General features: G+C 48.7%; 1 protein-coding gene across 5 annotated transcripts in view; it reads left to right on the top strand.

The window, feature by feature from the left end:
• The window catches only part of PTPRT (protein tyrosine phosphatase receptor type T), a 1014822-nt gene that overhangs the window by 941195 nt on the left and 52410 nt on the right, over window positions 1-21217 (top strand). For all 5 annotated transcript variants that reach the window (XM_012781110.3, XM_020281830.2, XM_076011129.1 and 2 more), the window contains 2 exons: window positions 6661-6748; window positions 21146-21217. The exon at window positions 21146-21217 is cut by the window's right edge and continues 5 nt beyond it. In XM_012781110.3, coding sequence (XP_012636564.2) covers window positions 6661-6748; window positions 21146-21217 — 160 coding nt within the window. The remainder of the gene's footprint in view (window positions 1-6660; window positions 6749-21145) is intronic.

Below are 21217 nucleotides of genomic sequence, written 5' to 3'. Positions count from 1 at the left end.
AGAAGGCTGTGACTTTTGACCATATGGTCTGAGCTTCCCAGTGGCTCCAGAGGGTCTCAGCTCTGTGGCTGAGAGGGTGCAACCACAGGAAGAGTTAGTCTGGGGCAGACGACCAATGATCATCTTATTCTAACATCTGTGAGGCTTATCATCAAAGATGAAGGGAAGGTTTCAGTGATAAATGCTCTCAGCCATTTACCATGATCCTGATGCCGGTTTAGCCTTCTCCTTTTAAAAAAAATCTCCAAAGCATTTCCATTAAATTGTAATAAACCTCACATTCTTGACCATGGTCCACAGACCTTGACCGAACAACCCCCCCCCCCTCCAGCCCAATGGCATTATGTGTCATTTCCTGCTCTTATTCTCTCTGCTTTGGAGAGCTTCAAGTTCTAGAACACGACAGGCTCATTTCATCCCGGAGCCTGTGCACTTGCTGTTCCCTCTGCCTGGAACATTCTTTCCCCAGCTCTTGCCGTGGCTGGCACTTGCTGATCATTTAGTTTTTAGCTGAAATGTGTTGGCCAGAGACCAGCAGGGACACACCTGGAGTCAAGCAAGTTGGGCTTGTTACTCGTTGTGGCGAGGTGAAGGCACAGCTTGGGACACTGTGAGGCCTCTCAGAAACAGGATGTTAGAAAAAGACTCCAGGAATGTGGGCTGATTAGGTGATTTTGGAGAGGGTTTAAGGAAGCGAGGCTTTGTTCGAGGTTAGACGCTATTAGGAAGTGGCATGATTGGTGTCTTAATAAAGCTTGACTAGAAGAAGGGAAGACTAGATGGAGGCTAGACCTGTAATTGGCAAAGAAGCAGGGGGCACTCGTATTAGCCACAACGGGGGGGATGTTTGATCATTTTTGGGGCTTGGATGATGTTTGCATTTTTGTCTCTGTTCAGATATGACTTGCTTTTGTCTCTTCCCTTCATGGTCTCGGAGCGGCCTTGCCTGATGCTGGTGCCCTGTGGATTGTTTACGCCCAACAGGAGAGCACCAGGCCCCACGGTCAGGGGCTGCCCAAACCACCCTATCTAGAGTGGGCCCTCGGCCCGGGTCACTGTCTAGGCCAGCACCAGGCATCCAGATGGTCGCTGTGGCCCCAGGGACATGAACTGATCCTGGGGCGGAGAGAAGACAGACTCACTCAAAGCGCATTCTTGGGCGAGTCATTTCCTGTCGCTGGAACTCACTTTGCTGAACTATAAAACGAGCCGATAATTTTCTCAAAAGATACTTCCAAATCTGACTTTTGAGGATTCTATAAATACCATGGCTCAGCTCTCCAGGGACAAGGACATCCCCAAATACATCTTTTGGACTAAAAAAAAAAAAACAAAAAAAACTGCCTTGGAAAAGCAACACTGTTGAAGAGTAGGAAACATTTCCATGCTCAGAGAGAAAGGTAAAAATAGAGCTCAAAACTCTAAAGAGAAGAGAATGAGGAAAGGAAAGCGGAGATTGATAATGGATGAATATAATGAGGTGGCAATTTTGGTTTCAAAAGAATGTGATTAGCGCCTAATGACTGCCACCATTCCCTGGTCAATCTACTGTAACTAGCCGCTAATGGAGAAATAATGCCCCTCGGCAGGTTCACTTTGAAGATGGAGATGAGTCTCCCTCTCATACTTTTACCCCCTCATATTTTTTTTCCATTGAGAGAGATTATCCCCTATTAGATTGCAGCTCCCTAAAAAGGGAAATGGATGTGTGATCAAAGTCTGGCAATTAGGGGGTCATTACCGCTGCTCCTGGCTGCTCTCTTCGGCACCACCTCCTCCCCTTTGTGGACACCGGCACAGCCTCAGCCCCCTCGGCCTCCTTCAGCCCCCACCAGGCAGAGGCTGAGGCTCTGGGGGCTGTGGCAGGGGCCTGCCTGGGTTCCTACGGGAAGTGCCACTCACTTGCCACAACTGTTTTGTCTGGCTTAGGACCGTCAGGGGCTGGCTGCATGCTGGGGCATGGCCTCAATGGCCAGAAGACCCCAAGCTGTGCTGTTTAAGGACCCTGGGAGGGGACAGGAGGGACCTTCATCAGATCCCTGCAGAGTGTCACAGCACAGGGCATGCACACTTACTCCCTGGGCCCCATGGAGGGCACAGGCAAAGCACAGGGAGGCAGGAAGCTTGGGGAGGTAGTAAGCTCTCTGTCACTGAGGGTGTCCACAAAACATACACTATGGATTGGCTTATCGGCTGCTTCAAAGGCCTCTGTGGACAGGAACACAGCTAGGCAATTTTTAAGGCCACTTAAACCCACTTCTGAGATTCCAGGACCTTTGCCTGCTGAGTGCAGAGAAGCCACCTCATTCACTAATTATTTCACTCATGCATTCATTCGTTCATTCCAAAAGGGCCATTCAAACACATATGAAGTGCAGAGCCAGCATTGGGTTCCAGAGATAGTCGTGAATAAGATGCTACCCTTTCCTCGGAAGATCCCAGGGCCAAGTTTGGAAACAAAGAGTTAAATTATTAGATGGAAAGAAGTTCATCTAATAATAGAAATAACTGACTCTAACTGGGGATGCAGTGGGATGAGGGAAGGGAAACAGAGAAGGTTCCACAAAGATGCTTAAACTGGGTTTTGAAGGATATGTAGGAGTTTGCCAGGCAGAGTCATGTGGAAGAGAATTTCAGGCAGAGGAAAAAGCATGTGTATAGTCTCAAAGGACCTTGTGTGAGAGAGTTTAGAATTTGTCCTGGTGACAACAGCAAGGGCAACAAGTGGGTCCTATTACATTTTAGAAAGATGCTTCTGATTACAGTGGAGAATGGATTGGAGGGGGCAAAACCAAAGCAAAAGAAACCAGTGAGGAGACTCATGGGAAAGTATTGTTCCAGGCAAATTCATCATTTGCGAGCATCACATGTGCACATTAGTATTACCTGGAGAGCTTTGAAAACTACCAATGCCCATGTCCCAGCTCGCCTCATTGGTCTAGGGTAGGGCCTTGGTTTTGGGGGTTTTATAGCCTCCCAAGGTGATTGTGATGTGCAGCCATAAAGAGACCTTGTGCTAACTGCATTCAGATTGTCCTGCTCTTAACTTCACCCCACTTTCAGGGGGATATGTTTGGATGAACAGTTGGCTTTTATCACAGAGGGTTTCAGATACAAAATCCACCCCCAAAAGATCGGCTTGAACATCAGGAAATCCAGAGCAACCACGGAGACTAGCAACCTCCCCTGGACATGCAGAGATTAGACCTGGCAGGCTGCCTAGAGGGCGCTGGGGCTCCCTGGGTGGCCGGAGGGTGAGTCCAGGCTGGAGTCTGAGTTCTAAGAGTTATGTGCAAAAGTGAAAACCACTGGCATTCGAAAAATGGCCTGGGCTGATGGCAAGAGGTATGCAGGGTAATGGAAGAGGAGGAGGAGGGGGTGGGGGAGAAAGAGGAAGAAGAGGAAATTGAGAGATAAGGCCCCCTGCCTTTGAAAAAATGAGCACTTTTCTATGAATACCTTCATGACATTTTTATCATACCCAGAACCAGGTCAGATACTGGTGCCCAGCACCCAGCCCCTGTTTTGCTCTCTTCCAAGATGCCTGTCTAAGAAGGTTGGACACAAAGAACAAAATTCTGATCCATTCATAGCTGGGAAGGCACTTTACTATCCCAGTGGAAGCCCTGGGAAAAGCTAAGTTTGAGAATTACACTTTAGTTCTTAGCCCGAGGAGCCCAGGCAAGGACCTCCTTCCTGTGCCCCTGTGAATCTGGAGTGGCTGAGTCACAGAATGAGCAGCAGTTCCACTGTGTGGATGAGGATCGTGGCCCTGCTTCTAGCACAGCGATTGGCAAACTATAGCCGCAGGCTAAATCCAGCCTAACACCTGTTTTTGTAAATAAGGATTTATTGGAACACAGCCATGATCGTTTGTTTGCTTTTTATCTGTGACTGTTTTCACTCTCCAATGGCAGAGTTGAGTGTGAGTAGTTGCAACAGAGACTATACATGGCCCACAAAGCTCAAACTGCTTGCTAATCCGGGGCCCGTTAAGGGAAAACCTTGCCAAGTCCTGCTGTGGAAAGGACCCACCCAGGCTGGCTTTACACAGGAAGCACGAAAGGTGGCACCGTGCATGCGCACTGGGCTTCTAACAGGCAGTGGTCCTGCCTGCCAGTAAAACATGGCTGGATGCGTGGCTGAATTTCTGGGCAATCTGGTTACACATTAGGACAGACCCAGGAGTGAATAGGTGGGCATAGCAAAGCTGGAGTGTTAAGATGAAGGGAAGAACCTCTCTCCCCTGCCTCACGGACAGAGAGCCGTGCAGACTGCATTCAGTCTCAGAAGCAAGGCAAGGGCCACGAGTGGATATTCAACCTGTTCTACCAGAGGCAGGTGGGACGGTAATCAAAAGGTGGCCTGACCTTCATGCTTCTGTGGCTTTTCTAAAGCTGTTCCCACGCCCGTAAATGCCCATCCTCCCTCACTATGAAATAACTCACTGCGCCCTCCCCGTGTTTCCATGCCACTGGGCTCATAACTCTTGTCAATCTGCCCACACGTTTGTTGACTCATCTGCCTTGCCTGTGGTTGCCATCCTCTTAACGTGATTGACGACTCCCGTTCCCTCCCTCTCCCTGAGCCCTGGACGTCTATGCCCAACTTCCTACTCGGCATCTCGGCTTGAGTGTCTAACAGACTTCTCCAGCTTTGGCTGCCGGTATTGTTATTGTTATTTTGGCCATGTTGTTAATAAAAAGCACGCAGCGCTCAGTAAGTGCTAGGCACTGTTCTAAGCACGTTGTGTACCCAAAACAAGCACTCAGTTTTTGCCTCCCTGATGCTATCTCTCTCTGTCTCAGTCCATGACATCGCTCTCCACTCAAACCAAGGATCCATCTTCATTCCTCCCTTTCTTTCCCGGTCCGCTGTGCCCTGTGCACATCCCTTCCACGCTCATTGTCCACACTCACTGTCCCCATGCACGTCCACCTGATGGCTGCCCTGTACGCACCTGTGACTTTCTACCTGCAGGCTTTCTCAAGACAGAAAAATGTGCACACTCTGCCTACATAGCACGGCAGAAGTGCTAGGGAGCTGCCAAGAGTTGTCCCCAACCAGTAATAGATGGGGATTGATGGATAAATGCTCCAACTCTCCCCCCACTCTGGTGGACAACTGAGGCATGAGATGTGCCCACGGGAGCAAGCCCTGGTCGCACACAGTGGCACCCTGCTCGCTGATATACACTGTGTTGGCTTCATTCCCTGGACTGTCCCACTTCCCCCATTCTCCTACCCATGCTCCTTGGGATTGCCTCGAAAACAGACTACTTGGACGTGGACTTGTATCTCTGCGTCGGCTTCCTGCGTAACCCAGGTCAACAACATTCAGCTAAACATCCTGCAGGTAATCACTTTCTCACACGTCCACTGCCACCACCCTGGTCCAGGAGTCCAAGGTACCACTGTCTCTTTCCTCTTGCCTATTGTCACAACTTCCTGGCTGGTGTCCCTGCTCTCTCCGGAGCTCTGCTAGAACCTGTATTCCACACATGAGCCAGAACGTGCTTCATAAAACATGAACCAGAGCAGGTGATTCCCTGCCCCAACCCTCTCATGGCTTCCTCATCACTCTTAGAATCATGCCCAGTTCATTAACCGGGAGCAGTGATGCTTTAGACAACCTGGGTCCCCATCTGCTCTAGATGCTTCCATCAATGTGCCCCCCCCCCACCTCACTGCAGTCCTCAAATGTGGCCATTTGGTTGCTGCTTGATCATCTTGGAATCTGCTGTTCCCTCTGCCCAGAAAGGACTTCCTACTTTTCTTGGTGTGACTGGCTCATTTGTATCCTTAAAGACTTAAAAGGAGCCCACCCCCATCCGTGGTTTTGCTTTTCACAGTTTAAGTTACCTGTGCAGTCAACCCTGATCCGAAAATGTTAAGATATTTTGAGAGAGACTACAATCACATAACTCTTATTACACTATATTGTTATAATTGTTGTTTTTAATGATTATTATTAATCTCTTACTGTGCCTAATTTAAAAATTAAACTCGATCATAGGTATCTATGTATAAGAAAAAAAAACACAGTATTTGTAGAGTTCGACACTATCCGTGGTTTCAGGCACCCCCACTGGGGGCCTTGGAACGTATCCCCCAAGGATGCTCCGGGACTACCGTGCCTTAAATGTTAACTTCTCGGAGAGGCTCTCCCAGACTATGTAATCTGAAATAATTCTCACTGGTCATCACTCTCCTATTTTATCCTGTTTTATTTTCTTCATAGCACTTTCACTATCTAAAAATACGTTTGCTTGCTCATTTGCTACATTTCCCAGTTGACTGGAAGCTCAAAGGGGATCTATCTGTTTCTCTGTACACTGGTACCTACAGCAGTGCCTGGCGGCACATGTTAGGGGCTCAGTAAGTGTCTGTTGAGTATATGAATGAATGAATGAACAGATGACTACTGGACCAGACTGTGAGCTCATGACACACAGAGGAATCAGTAACACTTGAGTCAATGAACGAGCAAATAGGTCCATGGAAGGACCAGAGTCTATGCTCTTCCAGGCCCCACCCAAGGACACGCAGCCCTGTGCACTGTGCTCCATCACAGTGGGTCTCAGTTTCCCCAATAGTCCATCTACACCTGGATAAAGCTCCTATCACAAGCCACTCTAACTACCCTGTCCTTGCTTTTTAGGCCTTACCAGAGGGGCAGACAGCTTCGTGGGACACAGCCAAGGAGGACGAGAACCGCAATAAGAATCGATACGGGAACATCATATCCTGTAGGTGCCCTTCTGGGAGGGCCTAAGCTTCAGGCGTTGAGGACATGGGGAAAGAAGCTATTACTGTTCTTTACCTGCAATTTACTACCAAATATTCCTTTATGTTGCCAGCTTTGGGTCCATCTGCCAAGCTGGGAGCTTTATGTCAGCCATCTTGTCACCACCCAGCCCCGATGACAGAGTGTGGCTGATCTCAGCCGGAGGGCGCAGGCAGGGATCTGGGTCCGAGCAGAGCAGAACCATGAAGCCTCCTGGCGGAGAGCCTCTGCAGGCTGGGGCTCGCCTAGCATTGCCTGCTCGGCAATTCCCAAGGGTTGTCACAGAGAAGACCCCACAGCTGGGCAGGTAGCTGAGCATCTAAGTACCTGACTTCCCCGAAGCTCCTCTAATTCAGAGGAGGAACTTGGCAGCAACTTGGGGTGGGAAGAACGGGAAGGGCCAGCAGCACCTGGGCAGGAGAACACTGCTTATCCAAGAAGGGGAAGACCCAAGTAAAGATCGGTGCTCAGGAGTCAGAAACTGGCATAAGGCCAAGGGTTTGGGGGGCAGCCAGCTCAGGGCCCAAAGGAGCCCAGGGCTGCTCTGATCACAGAGATTCCACCTGACCCACCATAGCAAGGCAGGGACTCTAGGGCGAGGGCCTGCACTCATCAGTGCAGTGCTGGTCATGCTGAGCTTGCAGGGGAAGCATGTTCTTGTGCAGAGCTGGGGCAGGGCATGGCCTTTTGCCCAACACTGAGCGTTACCACTCCTGTAGGCACCCCAGAGCGTGACCTGACAATGTCAGCGGTACATAGTAGTCAGAGTCCTCTGGAGTCAGACTGCCTATGTGTCTATCCCACCTGTGCAAGTTACCTGACCTCTCTAAACTTTAGTGTCCTTGTCTTTAAAATGATGAAGATACTGGAGATAAGGTCACTGCAAAAACGTACCTAAAACACTTGTTCTAGGACCTGGCACCATTACTCTTACCCCATAGGGTTACTTTCTCCAGATCACTGATGAGCAAGGTGGATATATCACTCCACCTTATTTTAACCAGCATTCACTGAACACTTCTGTGGGGGGAGGGGGGGTCATGGAATAAAGCAGGTTGGTGGGGAGGGCCAGGCATGACCAGATGTCCAATATGGAAGGGTCGCTAGGGCAGCAGATGCAGACGGCGGATTAGACTGGGAGAAGCTGGAGGCAGAGGGATCAGTCAGGAAACTACTGCAAAGGTCCCAGCAAGGTTTGATGAGACCTGAACAAAGGCAGTGTTAATGACTTGGGTGTGACCCATGCACGGTACTCAGTTCTTGGAGGTGAGGAAGAAAGAGGCTGCCATAGAATTGAACGCCATGTGTAAGTCACACACAAGGATGCACTGCCAAATATTGGTATGTGCAGCCTTCAACATAAGCACAGACAGGACAAAGTTATCTCATACAAAATGCTGAGCACAAGTTCTGATTAGACCAGGAGACCAGGAGTCTACAAGGCCTTTGTCTGACTCAGTGTGACCAACCTGGACCTTTTGACATCTCACCAACTGTGTGGGTCGCGTCCCTGAGTCTCAGCTCACAGGGTAACCCGGTTCAGCCCAAGGAAAGAAGAAAGGATATACTGAATGACAAATTATTTCTAGCACAGTTTCGAGTTTTGTTTTGTTTTGTTTTAACTGTCTAGACATTGGCTAAGAAAAAAACTTGGAGGAAGAAAGAGTAAGATACAGGCAGATTGTAAAGGAAGAAAGAGGCAGAAGTTTTAGCTTAGCTGTTTCCTGTGCTGATTTAGGAATGGGCTATGAATGGTGGAACTAATCAGAAAACATTTATAATTTGTCTCTTGAAAGATGGTAATTCAGACAGCAAGATTTCTTGCAAGTGAAGCGTCGGCAAGAGATAGTCAAACCGTCAGCAAATGTGTATTAAGACTTATGACACGTGGGCCTCCTCTGAGCAGACCCTGGGCTGGACACGGGGAGATACAGTCCCTGCTCCCACTCTGGCCACAGGTGGCTGCTTGCTCTGACCTGTCCCCAACACCCTCTGCTCCCATAGCTTGCATACTGTGTGCCCTGACATATCTGCTCACTTATTCATTCTCCCTGTCGGACCGTGAGTTCAGATAGGTCCACAAATTATAGGCTATGTGACCTTAGGCGATGACTCTCATTTTTAGTCTCCGTAAAAATGGGTTTAACAATGTCTTCCTCCTAGGGATGTTGCACAGATAAGAAAAAAAATGACTAGAGGACAGTAAAGGGACCCCAAGTCCTTGAGGGGCAGGATATGCAGGCAGGGCCACATGTCTAGGCCCAAGCCTATGTTAGGGGGGGGGGGCTACAGGTCAGAGGTCATGCTATATATCTCTCCAGCCTCCTTCTTTGTTAGTCCATAACTAATTTGGCCCCAACTCTCTACCTTTCTGATCCCTGACAGAAGCCAAAGGACCTCTTTAAAGCATGAATTGGATGATGTGGTTTTCCCACTAAAAACCCTTCAAATGGTTTCCCTTCACTCTTGAGCTCTCCTTGTGGAAAAGCTCTCAGCTATCTTTCCGGGCTTATTTTCCACTATGCCCTCTCCATCCCAGCCTCCTCAGTTAAGTCCCTTAAGCATTCCATGCCCTTTCATGCCACAGGGCCTTTGCACATTCTGTTCTCTCTATCAAGGTCCCCTTCCCTCCTCTCTTCATCCCGCTAAGTTCTGCATATTCTTCAGCCCTCAGCTCATTCATCACTTCCTTAGGGAATTCTTCTGACCCTTTGAATGTGGTCATAACCCCGTTGTCCACTCCGAGGGCACAAGGTACGTCTTCTCCTCCACCCCGATCACCATTCCGACTTGAGAAGCATTTGGAAGCCCGTTGCCACCCCGTCTTCCTCAGTTGGATAGATGCTTTGTGACAGCAGGACCAGGACTGCCTTTCACTTGTGTTTCCCCAAACCTGGCGTCTGGCTGGTGCCCAGGAAATAGGGGCTGAAGGTGGGAAGGACTCGGAAGGGTGTGAGCAGCGGGTCTCCCCACTTTGAGAGAACAGCAGAAAGGATGGATGGAGAAAGGCTGGGTGACACAGCTCCTGGCTCAGATGTTCCAGTAGGAAGGAAGATATTAGCCCGAACAAAGAAAGTGCAGAGATGGGGCACAGGAGCGAGAGAAAGAGGAGGCCAGTCTACCTGGCCCCACCAAAGGGCCTTCTGAATCAGAAAGTGAGGACAAGCAAAGCCGGGGATGAGAAGCCCACCGCTGGGGCTGTAGAAGAGACTGCCATGTCCCATCTGCATCCCCGGCCTCATCCCCTCCCTGCGCAGCAACACGCAGCTGGCAGCATGGGCGTCCAGGGCCAGGACAAGGCTGAGCCCAGCGGGCCACGGGGGTGCAGCACTCAAGCAGGCCCGTCGCCCGGCTGTCGTCCCAGTGCGCATGCGCTCCTCCTCCAGGCCTGCGCCCAGGGCCCTGGCGTGTCTCGGCTGCCCTGGCCGCGCCTCTGCCCTGGAGACTTGCTCCGAAGCTGGGGCAAGCTGCCTTGTGCCCAGACACAAGGCAGCCTGCAAACTCTTAAGGATCAACACCCCCAGGAAAAGCCCTCAACCATGAAATTCCCTGGTGTCCCCACTGCTCCACGGAAGTGTATGTTCTACACCGTCTCCCCGAGTCCCCGCAGGGATTAGGCTGCAGTCTCCAGCGAAATCTCACCCTGCACTGGCTGCCTTCTCTCCCTGTCTGGCTTCCCCCTTTCCTGCTGGCGTTCCCTCCTCCTCCACTGGCATCCTTGTCTGATGTCTTCTCCTGGGAAACCCAGAGGGAGGCACCTTAATGATATTACCCCGATGGGTTTAAATAAACCTGAATCTCCTTTAAAATTTAAGGGTCAGTCATTCTGCAACAAATCAGGGCTGGCGTGGGCCTGCATTTAGTGCTGAAAGGAGACAGTGCCGAGGTAACCAGTGGATTCAGAAAGCAGCACAATACATAATAAGGACCAAAAAAAAAGAAAAGAAAAGAAAGAAAAGTGGGGGGGGGAAGCCCTGGAATCGAAATGGGAAAGGTAAAAAAGAAACAGCCCAGAGGAATGGGAAGTGTTCCTGCCCTTGTATGTGTCCCTCCCCAAGGCAAAGCCTGCTGTGGCTTGATAAATAGAAATATTCTTGGCGCAAGAAGAAAACCGGGTGTGATTAGCATCTTAAGGAACCCAGAGCACCGCGAGGCTGGAGTGCAGGACAAAGGCCCCGGCCAGGGAGAGCAGAAACGGATTAAAGGGAAGAGTAGGAGGAAGGGCAATGCCTACAAATGAAACAAAGAGAGACCTTGGCAAAACAGCCCCTTTCTTCCAAATGATTCTATTTAGAACTTAGTAATAGAGACGGTGGGGTTTCTAGGGAATGGAAATGGAAAGGAAGTGGAAGGGAAGGAAATGAACGGGGAAAATAAGCACCAACAGTGCTTTGCTTTCAAGCAGCTCTAGGGCAGAAGTGCAGTGAGGGGGATTTCAAGGATACCAAAGATTGCCCCTGTGGACGTTCTAGACGTGCTCCCTGCATTGGCAGGAAGGAGCCGCCACTGAGAGGAGGAAGTGATCACAGGGCTTGCAAATGGTATAAAATGAGCTCCCTTCTGGGATCAGTTGGGATCCCCGCAGGAAGCAGATGGGAACCTCAAACAGGGTCCTTGCAGGAGAATTCATCGGGAGATGCTTTATAAAGGTGTGATCTAGATGGAGAAAGACTTGCAGGGATGGTGCAGTACCCCAGAGCTAAATTCTACCCCAAGGCTACTGAGGGTAGACAGAGGTTCCTGGGACCCAGAGAGACACAGACAACCTGACCAGAGTTGTGGCCTTTAGTGGAGATTCAGCCACCCATGGTGACACCAACAAAGGGAGCAGAAGGAATAAGTACCTCCATGCCAGGCTCCTCCCTGCACCCCATCTTCTGCCTGTGCTGTCCATAGTCTGACCCCAACCCGCAGCCAGAGAACAGAGGTATCTGTTGGCCTAGTCCTGCAGTTCTCAAAGTGTGGTCCCTGGAGCAGTGGTGTCACCTGGGAACTCATCAGAGATGCTCATTCTTGGGCTACACCCCAGACCTCCTGGATCAGAAATTGTGGGGCCAGGGCCCAGAAGTCTGTACTTTTAAAGCCCCCCGGGTGATGCCACTGCATGCGTGCGCACCTTTGAGAATCTCCCATCTCGTCCACAGAGATCAGCCTCCCGGATCAGAAAGCTGGGTGGAGAAGATGAGAGAGGGTCTGAGCGCACACAGGCCATCTGCACATTTTCTCACGCTTCTTTTCCCCCAGTCCAGGAAAAGCCACTGCACTGAGGTGTATTGGAGTCTCGGATCTGAGGTCAGACAGGGCCGGGTTCTAATCCCAGTTCTGTCATTTACCTTTGGCAAGGTCACCTCTTCATGTCTCTGACCCTCAGTTTCTCATCTGAAAGGTGGCTCTGGGTCAGCTCTCAAGGCAGAGAGGCCACATTAAGATGAGTGAATATTCGACCTGGATCCTAGGTGGCCCCCTGAGTCATAGATTGTTGAGACTAGGTGAAACTTAGTGTAGACTTTTGGAGTTCACAGGCAAGGAGAGATGGCCCAGAGATGGAGCCTGCCCTGCCCAAGGTCACACAGTGAGTCTGTAGGGCAGCCATGACCAGACCTCTGCTCTCTTGCCTGCCAGGATGCCGCGTGCTCTTTACTAAGGTGTCTTCTATGCATCGAGCCACACCCGTGCTCTTGGGGGAGAACGTGTTGCTCAGGGCCTGACCTCAGAACAGGGGGGCTTTGCAGAGACGCCCTTCTCCTCCAGAAGGAGGTGGGGCCACCATGTGCACAGAGGAGCCCCACTTCCAGGGAGGAGCTCAGGTTCCAAACAAACCCGGAGGCCTTTTCTCACAGCAGGTTTCTCTGCTGATTCCTGGGAGACAGGGAGGGAGGTGCCGTGATAAGCACGTTGGTCAGTGCTCCTGCCTCTGACCTCCGCTCTCCTTTACTGTCTCTGAGGGTAGCCCTCGCCTGGGCCCCGCAGATCCTTCTGGTGCAGGAGCCATCGGTGCCCTGCCATATCCCCCGACACTCTCCACTTGCACGCCTGCTGGTCCTCGTTCACACTGCCCTCACCGTCGTCCCTTATCCCGAGGACTTGTTCTGGCCACCGGAGCCTTCTCTGCCTGCTTGCAAGGCAGGCCAGAAGTGCCAGGAAATTAAACATCCCCAGAAACCGCCCCCAACCAGTGACTGAGGGGCGTGGGTGTATATGTACCCCAGCTCCCTCTCCCTTAGGCGGAATAACTCAGAGCTGCTGGTCCTCTGCGCTTGTCGTCCAGAGCTCCTCAGCAGGATTAGGCCCCAGCCGGCCACCGTGGCGACTTTCTGGATGACACAAGCCCTTATTGGGTTCCTTCCTTTCTCCCTCTCACTTCCCACTCCACTCCTGGCGCAGTTCCTGGGATCACCTCCTAAATCAACTACTTGCACCCAAACTCTTGTCTTAGGTTTTACTTCTAAGGAAATCCAAATAAGAAGCCCCCTCCCTTCTTTTAGACAGGCCCCTCAGAGGGGCACTGCCTGGACAACATGCGTAGGATGCCGGAAGGCTGGCAGGTCAGTCACTGTCCCTCTAACCTCTCTGGGCGCTTTGTCCTGTTGTACTTCAGCCCCGATCACTCCCACAGAGCTTGCGTCTGTAGGAGCAGCCCCTCCCATAGAGGGAGCTGCCCAGCCTGAGCCAGCTGGGGTCCGGCAGGACAGGGAGGTGCACGGAATGTCGGGCTGTCTCTGTGCCATGCCCAAGCCACCCTCTCTCTTGATAATGGTAATTCAATCAAGATTGAATGTGCAGACCTTTAGCTTCGATGAGGTACCCAGGCAGTCTGTGCGGAATTGCCTGCCTCCTCCTTATCCGTTCGTGCGGGATGATGGCATTAACATTTCCAATACTTCTAGGAAATGGTTTTTCAGCTCCACAATTCATTGTAATGAGTCAAATCTCTTTTCTCTGAAAAAATTGCACCTTTTCTTTACCCTCCACGGTACCCACAATAGTAAGGAGGAACATCAAGTATCTAAATGATATTCTCTCCCTGGCCCCACCTGTTTGAAGTGATGCTCTCTTTAAGCGGGTGTGACTTGAGTTGGCTGATTTACTGGTTACCTTTGGTTCTGGAGGACGGGGAGAGAGTTGTGGTTGTTTTGGGAGTTAGAACTGTGCAGAGGAGGAAACTGAACCCTCTCCTGCCAGTGGGTGTGAGACGCCAATCGAACAGGGACCAATGTTGGACACAGAGGAGATATTGGAGGGAAGGGAGGGGGAGCCTGGCATGGAAGAGGCATGGAGGCAATGATCTTGGGGTTCTAGGAAGAGTGAGGACCCCCCCTGCTCTATAAAGAAGCTCCCAAGCTTATACCTTCTCCTGAGTTACTAAACTTCTTAGAGCCTTGAGTTTCTCATTCATAAGATAGGGTGATGGTAATACCTCACAGGGTAACTATGAGAATCAAATGGCATAGCATCCCCAGAATGGTACCTTAAACATCTTACACTTTCCACACAGGTAAATTCCTGTACCTCGACACCTGGCCCAAGGTGAGTCTCTAGTCTCATGGCCCATTTCCAGTAAGATCTTATGTTCTTTTCCAAGGCAGATTAAAGGGCGTAGCCTGAGCACTTCTATGCTAAATAACTAAACATTTATCTGCACACTCAAACCTGAGTGTGCACCAACATCACCTGGAGGGCTTGGTTTCTGATTCAGTTAGTCTGGGCAGGGGCCCAAGAATTTGCATTGCTAAACAATTTCCGGGTGTTGCTGCTACTATTGGTCCAGAGACCACATTTGTAGTATCACTCATCTAGAATAATACTAAAAGTGAATTTACACGTTTGTGTTGATTTCTTATAACATATCAGGTGATTTCATATCTTACCTCTTTTAATCCTTGCAGCAAGTCTGCGAAGATAGATAGGATTTGAATGGTATAGTTGGGTAAACCAAGGCTCAGGGAAGGTGGTAACCGGCCTCAGGTGATGTGATTGGGACAGCGGCAAGCTTCAGGTGTGCCTTCAGAGTCCAACCAATACCTTGCCTCCCTTCTCCGAAGACAAGAATTGACTGCCAATCTTTGGGTGGAACAGGCTGGATCTACAGGTGTGGTTAGGGATCAGCTATGGGGAGAGGAAGAATTGGATCCCAGGATCCAGGCACACTGCCAGCCTTGGATGGAGGTATTCCTTTGCACATGCAAAGGCCCTGTGGTCAGAGTGGACATAGTACATTTGAGCAACTGAAAGAAGGGCATAGCTATCAGAGCAATGTGTAGGGAGGAGAACATGAAGCTAGAGAGAGAAGTAGGTCCCAAACCATCAGATCATGTGAGGCATTGTGGCGTATGCTAAACCTTTGCCTCCATCAGTGGTGTACTATAGCTGACTCGTGCCAGCTTGCAAAAGCAGATTGTTAAATTTTCAGGAATTTTGTGATCTGGGTAATGCCTTGTTGGTAGCTTGAAATTGAGCTTGGTGGGAATATTTACACCACAGGAATCAGTAGCTATTACACATCAGGGCTCTTCCCCACCCCCACAGAGAGCTATTTGTTAAACATTTACCAAACTATCACTGGTCTTTGTCCTATAGCAAGAAAGAGCAGATTGATTCCAAACAGTGATGATGTTCCCCTAGAGTTGTGTTGAGGGGAGCTCTTTGGAGCCCCAATTCTCTGAGGTGGGTCTCGCCTCTACCTTCTGCCACCTGCTCTCTGCATCCCACCAGCCAGCTTCTGCCCGTCCCCCACCCCCACTGACAGCCAGGCAGAGCCAGGATCCCTCACCTTCCTCTCCCTCACCACTGAGGAGCGTGCTTCTCCTCCATCTGACTCTTCTTAACTCCTCTCCTTGTCTTGAATATCAAATAAGGAGGACCAAATTAGCTGGTTTTCAAGCTTGCAAAATGTAGATAGAGCATAATGAACATTCTGGGCTGCCTGTAAATTACCTCGTATAAACTCCTTCTCAACGCCTGCCGCCCCTTCTTTCTCCATGTGCATGTGGGTAAACACAATTTTTCATCCTTCTAATTATATAAAGTTAGAAGAAGAAGGGGACACAGAATAATATTAGCATCCCTCAGAAGGAATAAATAAACCATGAGGACACCTCCACTCCTTGCAAGGCCTTCTTGGAGGACCGGCAGCTACAGTCTGCCCTTTAATAAACACACACAATAGCTCTTCACCTCTGCAGACGGATGGGTCTGAATTTGGTGCAAAAGGGCACATGGAGAGTGCTGAGTTTCTAAGTGTCTCTGCTATCAGCTCACTGCCTGCCTCACGCACAGCCCCAAACCACCATTTATTAAGCGCCTGCTGTGTACCAGGCACCGTCCTCACACTTTTCTTCTTTAGAGCAGTTTTACGTTTCAGAAAAATCAAGCAGAAAGTAGAGTTCCCATGTACTTCCTCCCTCCCACCCACATACTATTTCCCCTCTTATTAACATGTTGCATTGTTGTGGTACACTTGTTACAATTAATGAAACAATATCGATTCATTACTATTAGCTAAACTCCATAGTTTACATTGGGTTTCGCTTTTTATGTTGTACGATTCTATAGGATTTGACAAATGGATAATGACGTGTATCCAGTGTTACAGTGTTAATATACAGAATAGTTTCATAGCCTTAAAATTCCCCTGTGTTCATCTCTCCCTCCTCATAAGCCCCTGGCAATTATTGATCTTTTCATCATCTCTCTAGTTGTATTTTTTTTCCAGGATGTCATATTGTTGGAACTATACAGTATGTAGCCTTTTTCAGATTGGCTTCTTTCATTTAGAAATATGCATTTAAGTTTCCTCCATTTCTTCAATGGTTTGATAACTCATTTCTGTTTGTCACTAAATAATATTCCATCATATGAATATATAGACAGTCCTCAACTTACAATGGAGTTACGTTGCAATAAACATTTTATGTTAACCTTGAAGGACATTGATGGAAAACAAATAAAAACCCATCATAAATATCATAAGTCATAAATACATTTAATACACCTAACTTACAGAACATCATAGCTTAGCCCAGCCTACTGGAAACATGCTCAGAACACTTACATTAGCCTGTAGTTGGGCAAAATCACCAACACAAAGCCTATTTTATAATAAAGTGTTGAATGTCTCATATAATCTAACGAATATCGTACTGAAAGTGAAAAGCAGAATGGTTGTAAGGGGTACTCAAAGTGCAGTTTCTACTGAATGCATACTGCTTTCACACCATTATAAAGTCAAAAAATTCTAAGTCTATCCATCATAAGTCAGGGACCGTCTGTTGCACAGTTTGTTTATCCATTCACCTATTGAAGGACATATTGGTTGCTTCCAAGTTCTTGCCACTTTATAAGCAAAGTTGCTATAAACATTCATGTGCAGGTTTTTGTGTGGACATAAGTTTTCAACTCATTTGGGTGAATATCAAAAAGTGCAATTGCTGGATAGTATGGTAAGAGCATATTTAGTTTGGAAAGAAACTGCCAAACTGTCTTCCAAAGTGGTTAGACCATTTTGCATTCCCACCAGCAATGAGCGAGAGTGTTTGTTGTTCCACATCCTCACCAGCATTGAGTGTTGTCAGTGTTTTTGGGTTTGGGCCATTTTAATAGATATATAGTAGTATCTCGTTGTTGTTTTAATTTATAATTCCCTACTGACATATGATGTTGAATATCTTTTCATGTCCTCCTTGATGAGGTGTCTGTTCAGATCTTTTTACCATTTTTTTCATCGAGTTATTGGTTTTCTTGCTGAGTTTTAGGAATCCTTTATATATTTTGGGATTTTTTTTTCCTTTGTATATTTTGGATACAAGTCCTTTATCAGATACAGTACATATTTTCTCCCAGTCTGTGGCTTGTCTTAATGTCCCAGCATTTCTCATGTCTACATTTTCCCGTTCAATCGTCCCATGCCTGTAGTCTGAGAGCTGTGTGGTGTTGGCTCCATTTCACCAAGGAAGCCAAGGCTGAGAGGGGTCAACTGACCTGCTCTGATGTGACGTGAACCCACGTGGGATCCACAGCTCCACGTATACAGTAAAAGTGCATCCTGCTTGCTACAGGCTAGCCATGTGGGAATGAATGCTGGTTATATCATAATAAAATACCCTTCTGCAGTCCCAGGAAAGAGACGCTGTTATTGGGGTGCCCCGAAGAGCCAGCAGGGTTCATTGCATCTGTCTTGGTGCCTTCCCACGGTGTGGAGAGCCTGCTGTGGTCTTAACCCCAGCTGCCTCCTGCATCTCGCCCCCCATTGCTGTTCCTCCCACACGCTCTGTTCCCAGGACAGGAGTCTCTCGTAGCCCCCCAGCCCCCGTGTGACTGTTTTGACTGCTTTTTCAGGATCTCTGCCTCCACTCTTGCTGTTCCTTCTGATGGAAAGATGTCTTCATTGTCCACTAGTCAAGCCCGACTCGTTTTTAATTCCTCATTCTCAAGTCACCACACAAAGCTCTCTATCCCCCACCTTCTAGATTTGTAAGTTCCACTCCTGCAAATATTCTGTCCCCCTCCCTAAATTGACACAGTCCTCAAGCACGAGTATAGCCTTTGATGGCGCTTTCTTAATCCCTTCCACTAGCCCGGCACACAGTAGGTCTGCAATAAGTGTGTTCTTAATAGATGAATGAAGAGGTGATGTCGGCAAACACCATCATCTGGTGCTCAGAGGCCCCTTTCTCCTCTTCAAGAATATTTAACGGAAAGAAATGAGTTTGTTTCTTTTTGTTTTGTTTTTGATCATTTCTGCTTTCAGATTTTTAAATTTCATTTTGTATTTAAAAAAATTCCCTCTCAACATTTTAAGCCAGAATCTATGTTCCCAGTGATATGGACCCCTAGGGCAGGCATAACTCAATAAATAAAGGAGATTTTTGAATCAATAAGTCATTAGTGAGACCATTAAGTAAGAACACAGTGTGCATTTTCACTTTCTTAAGGCTTACAGTTTCTGTAACTGCTGATAATAAGAAGTGAGGCACCAAGCCTTGTCTGAATCCCAGCCTCTTAGTTGGGATGTCCCCCAGGGACCCCCCTCTTCTGGGGCTGGAGTACTGCAGGAGAAGGGACCAGCCATCGGCACAGACTCTGGCAGAGGTACCTGAGACACTCAAGGTCCTGGGGCAGAGCCTTGTGTGGGCAGAGCAGAGGTTCAGGGTCAGATGGACCTGAAAGAGAAATTCTGCTCCTGCCATTTATAGGCTGTGTAACTTTGAAAACCTGCTTAACCTCTCTGAGCCCCAGTTTCTTCATCTGTGAAATGAAAAGATAATACCACATCCTTCTGGTATCGTTGTAATAACCTACAGTGCTATTTTGAGGCATCAATGATTGAGTGAGATAATGTATATAAAGTTACCTTCAAACTCCTCCCCTGCCTCACACTCCACTCTCGCACCCACCCAAAGGGATTACTTAGACGTCCCACCTACTCCCTCTAGTTGCTTCCACTGAAACCCTTCCCCATGATGAGTAAGGAAAGTGGCGTTTAGCGTAACTCAGTGTCTAGCATGGTACCTGCCACATGGCACATGCTTAATGAGTAATTCTTGCATTAAGTAAGTAATAGCTATGGGGTGGTATCCCACACCAGTCCTGGGCCTGTTTGTCCATAATTGGACCCAATTCCTCACCTTCTCCTACTCTACTCTCTATTGCAGGTAACTGACCCCTGTAGGTCACATTTCTCAGGCTCTCTTGTCAGCTGTCTTCTGGCTGGGTTTGGCCAATGACATGCACTGCTGGGACATTGAGGAAAAGAGGAGAGAGAAGCCAGGGTGGTCTCCCCTCCATCCCAATTGCAGTTGCCTCCCTTAGTGACAAGGAACCCTCCTCTTTGTCTTCAGCTCCCACCAGAGAGTCCCACTGGCCTCGGTTTCCAGCAGGTGGCCCCAGCTCCTGAGCTCTGGCAACCCCAGCTCCTCCCACTGTCCCGCCAGCCCTGGGGCAGCCAGTGTCTCCCTGCCGCTGCTCAGCCCTGAGTCCCTTCACTCTCTTCTCTCTGACTTCTCAACTCTCCTATCACCCAGGCAACCACTTCTCTGTAGTTAATTCCCTCTGCCAGATATATTTGAAGTGGTTCCTAATATTCCACTTAGACTGTCTGAACTCAGACTTAAGAGAATTTCACAATTTCGTTCTCCACCATTCACTGGCCATGTGGCCAGTCAGTCTTTGTGAGCCTCAGTTTCCTCATTTGTAAGAGGGCTAACAGGACCCATCCTGCTTCTTTCATGGGGTCAGTGTGAGAACCCAATGGTGTCACCTGTTTATACATTTGCCAGCAACCTATTGAGTATGTGCAGGGGATCAGGGGATGGAACAGGGACATTGTCTGTTTTACTCCCTCTTCTACCCCTGGCACCTCAAGGGGATTTGGGCTAGTTGCAATAAATGTGCTTTGTAAACTGCAGAGTGCTGTACACATCCCACAGGATAAGTCGACCTGATCACCTTGACCCCCAGAGAACGCTTCGAGATGCCAAGAGCTCTCCAGCCCACTTGCTGGGAACCGCCCCCCTGCCCTAGAGACTAGAGTAAGGCGGATTGGCCAGTGGATGCCCTGACTACACAGTGATATGTGTGCAGAGACCTGGATGAGGAACTAAGGCCCCTCCTCCCAGCCAGACCCAACCAGGGTGTTCCACTTGCGAGTGTCTATTAACATGTCGGAGCTCACTTAATTAATTGTAAAGGATCACCCCAATTCTTCTGCCGCACTGGTTTTCTTTTAATGGTTTTTATTTGCTGTTATTTGAAGTAAGCACACTATCCACGAAAGCCTGCAAATCTTGTTTATGTCTACATTATGTCTGAGAGGGTATCCTCTGCCACACGATTTTTAGTTATTGATGACCTCTTTTATAATGATTTAGTCAGCCTCGCTTTAATGATAGTATCGATAACAATATGTGGCCGGCAAGCTATTTGCAACGATGCTCCAAGGGGCCAAAGAAAAGCAATTTGTGCATGTGTGTAAAATAGGTGAACTTGCTGTTTTTAAGTGAGCATGAAAATGTAGTATATTCGTTCAGATTCAACCGTCTCACGTCCCTTGTATTTTTTTATATGGTCTCTCCCACATTGTCCTGTGAACCAGGTGTTTCCATCCCTGCTTTAATGATGAAATCACTAAGATTTAAAGAAGCAAGTGACTAACTCAGTCCTTTCTAAGGCTAGTAACCTCCCTGAGCCTCCGCCTCCTCACCTGTAAATGGAAATAATGACTGAGGGCAGTGTTGAGGGTTAAATGAGAGAGTAGCATGATACCCGATATGCAGTCGTTTATGAATTTGGGTGAAGACATTGCTGGCTCCTCACCCAAACGCCTCTTCTCAACCGTCCCTTGATTTCTGCTCTCTCTCTGCAGATGACCATTCCCGGGTGAGGCTGCTCGTGCTGGACGGAGACCCACACTCCGACTACATCAATGCCAACTACA

The sequence above is a fragment of the Microcebus murinus genome, chromosome 16, assembly GCF_040939455.1.
Source record: "Microcebus murinus isolate Inina chromosome 16, M.murinus_Inina_mat1.0, whole genome shotgun sequence".
NCBI lineage: Eukaryota > Metazoa > Chordata > Mammalia > Primates > Cheirogaleidae > Microcebus > Microcebus murinus.
This window is presented reverse-complemented; position numbering and strand designations above follow the sequence as displayed.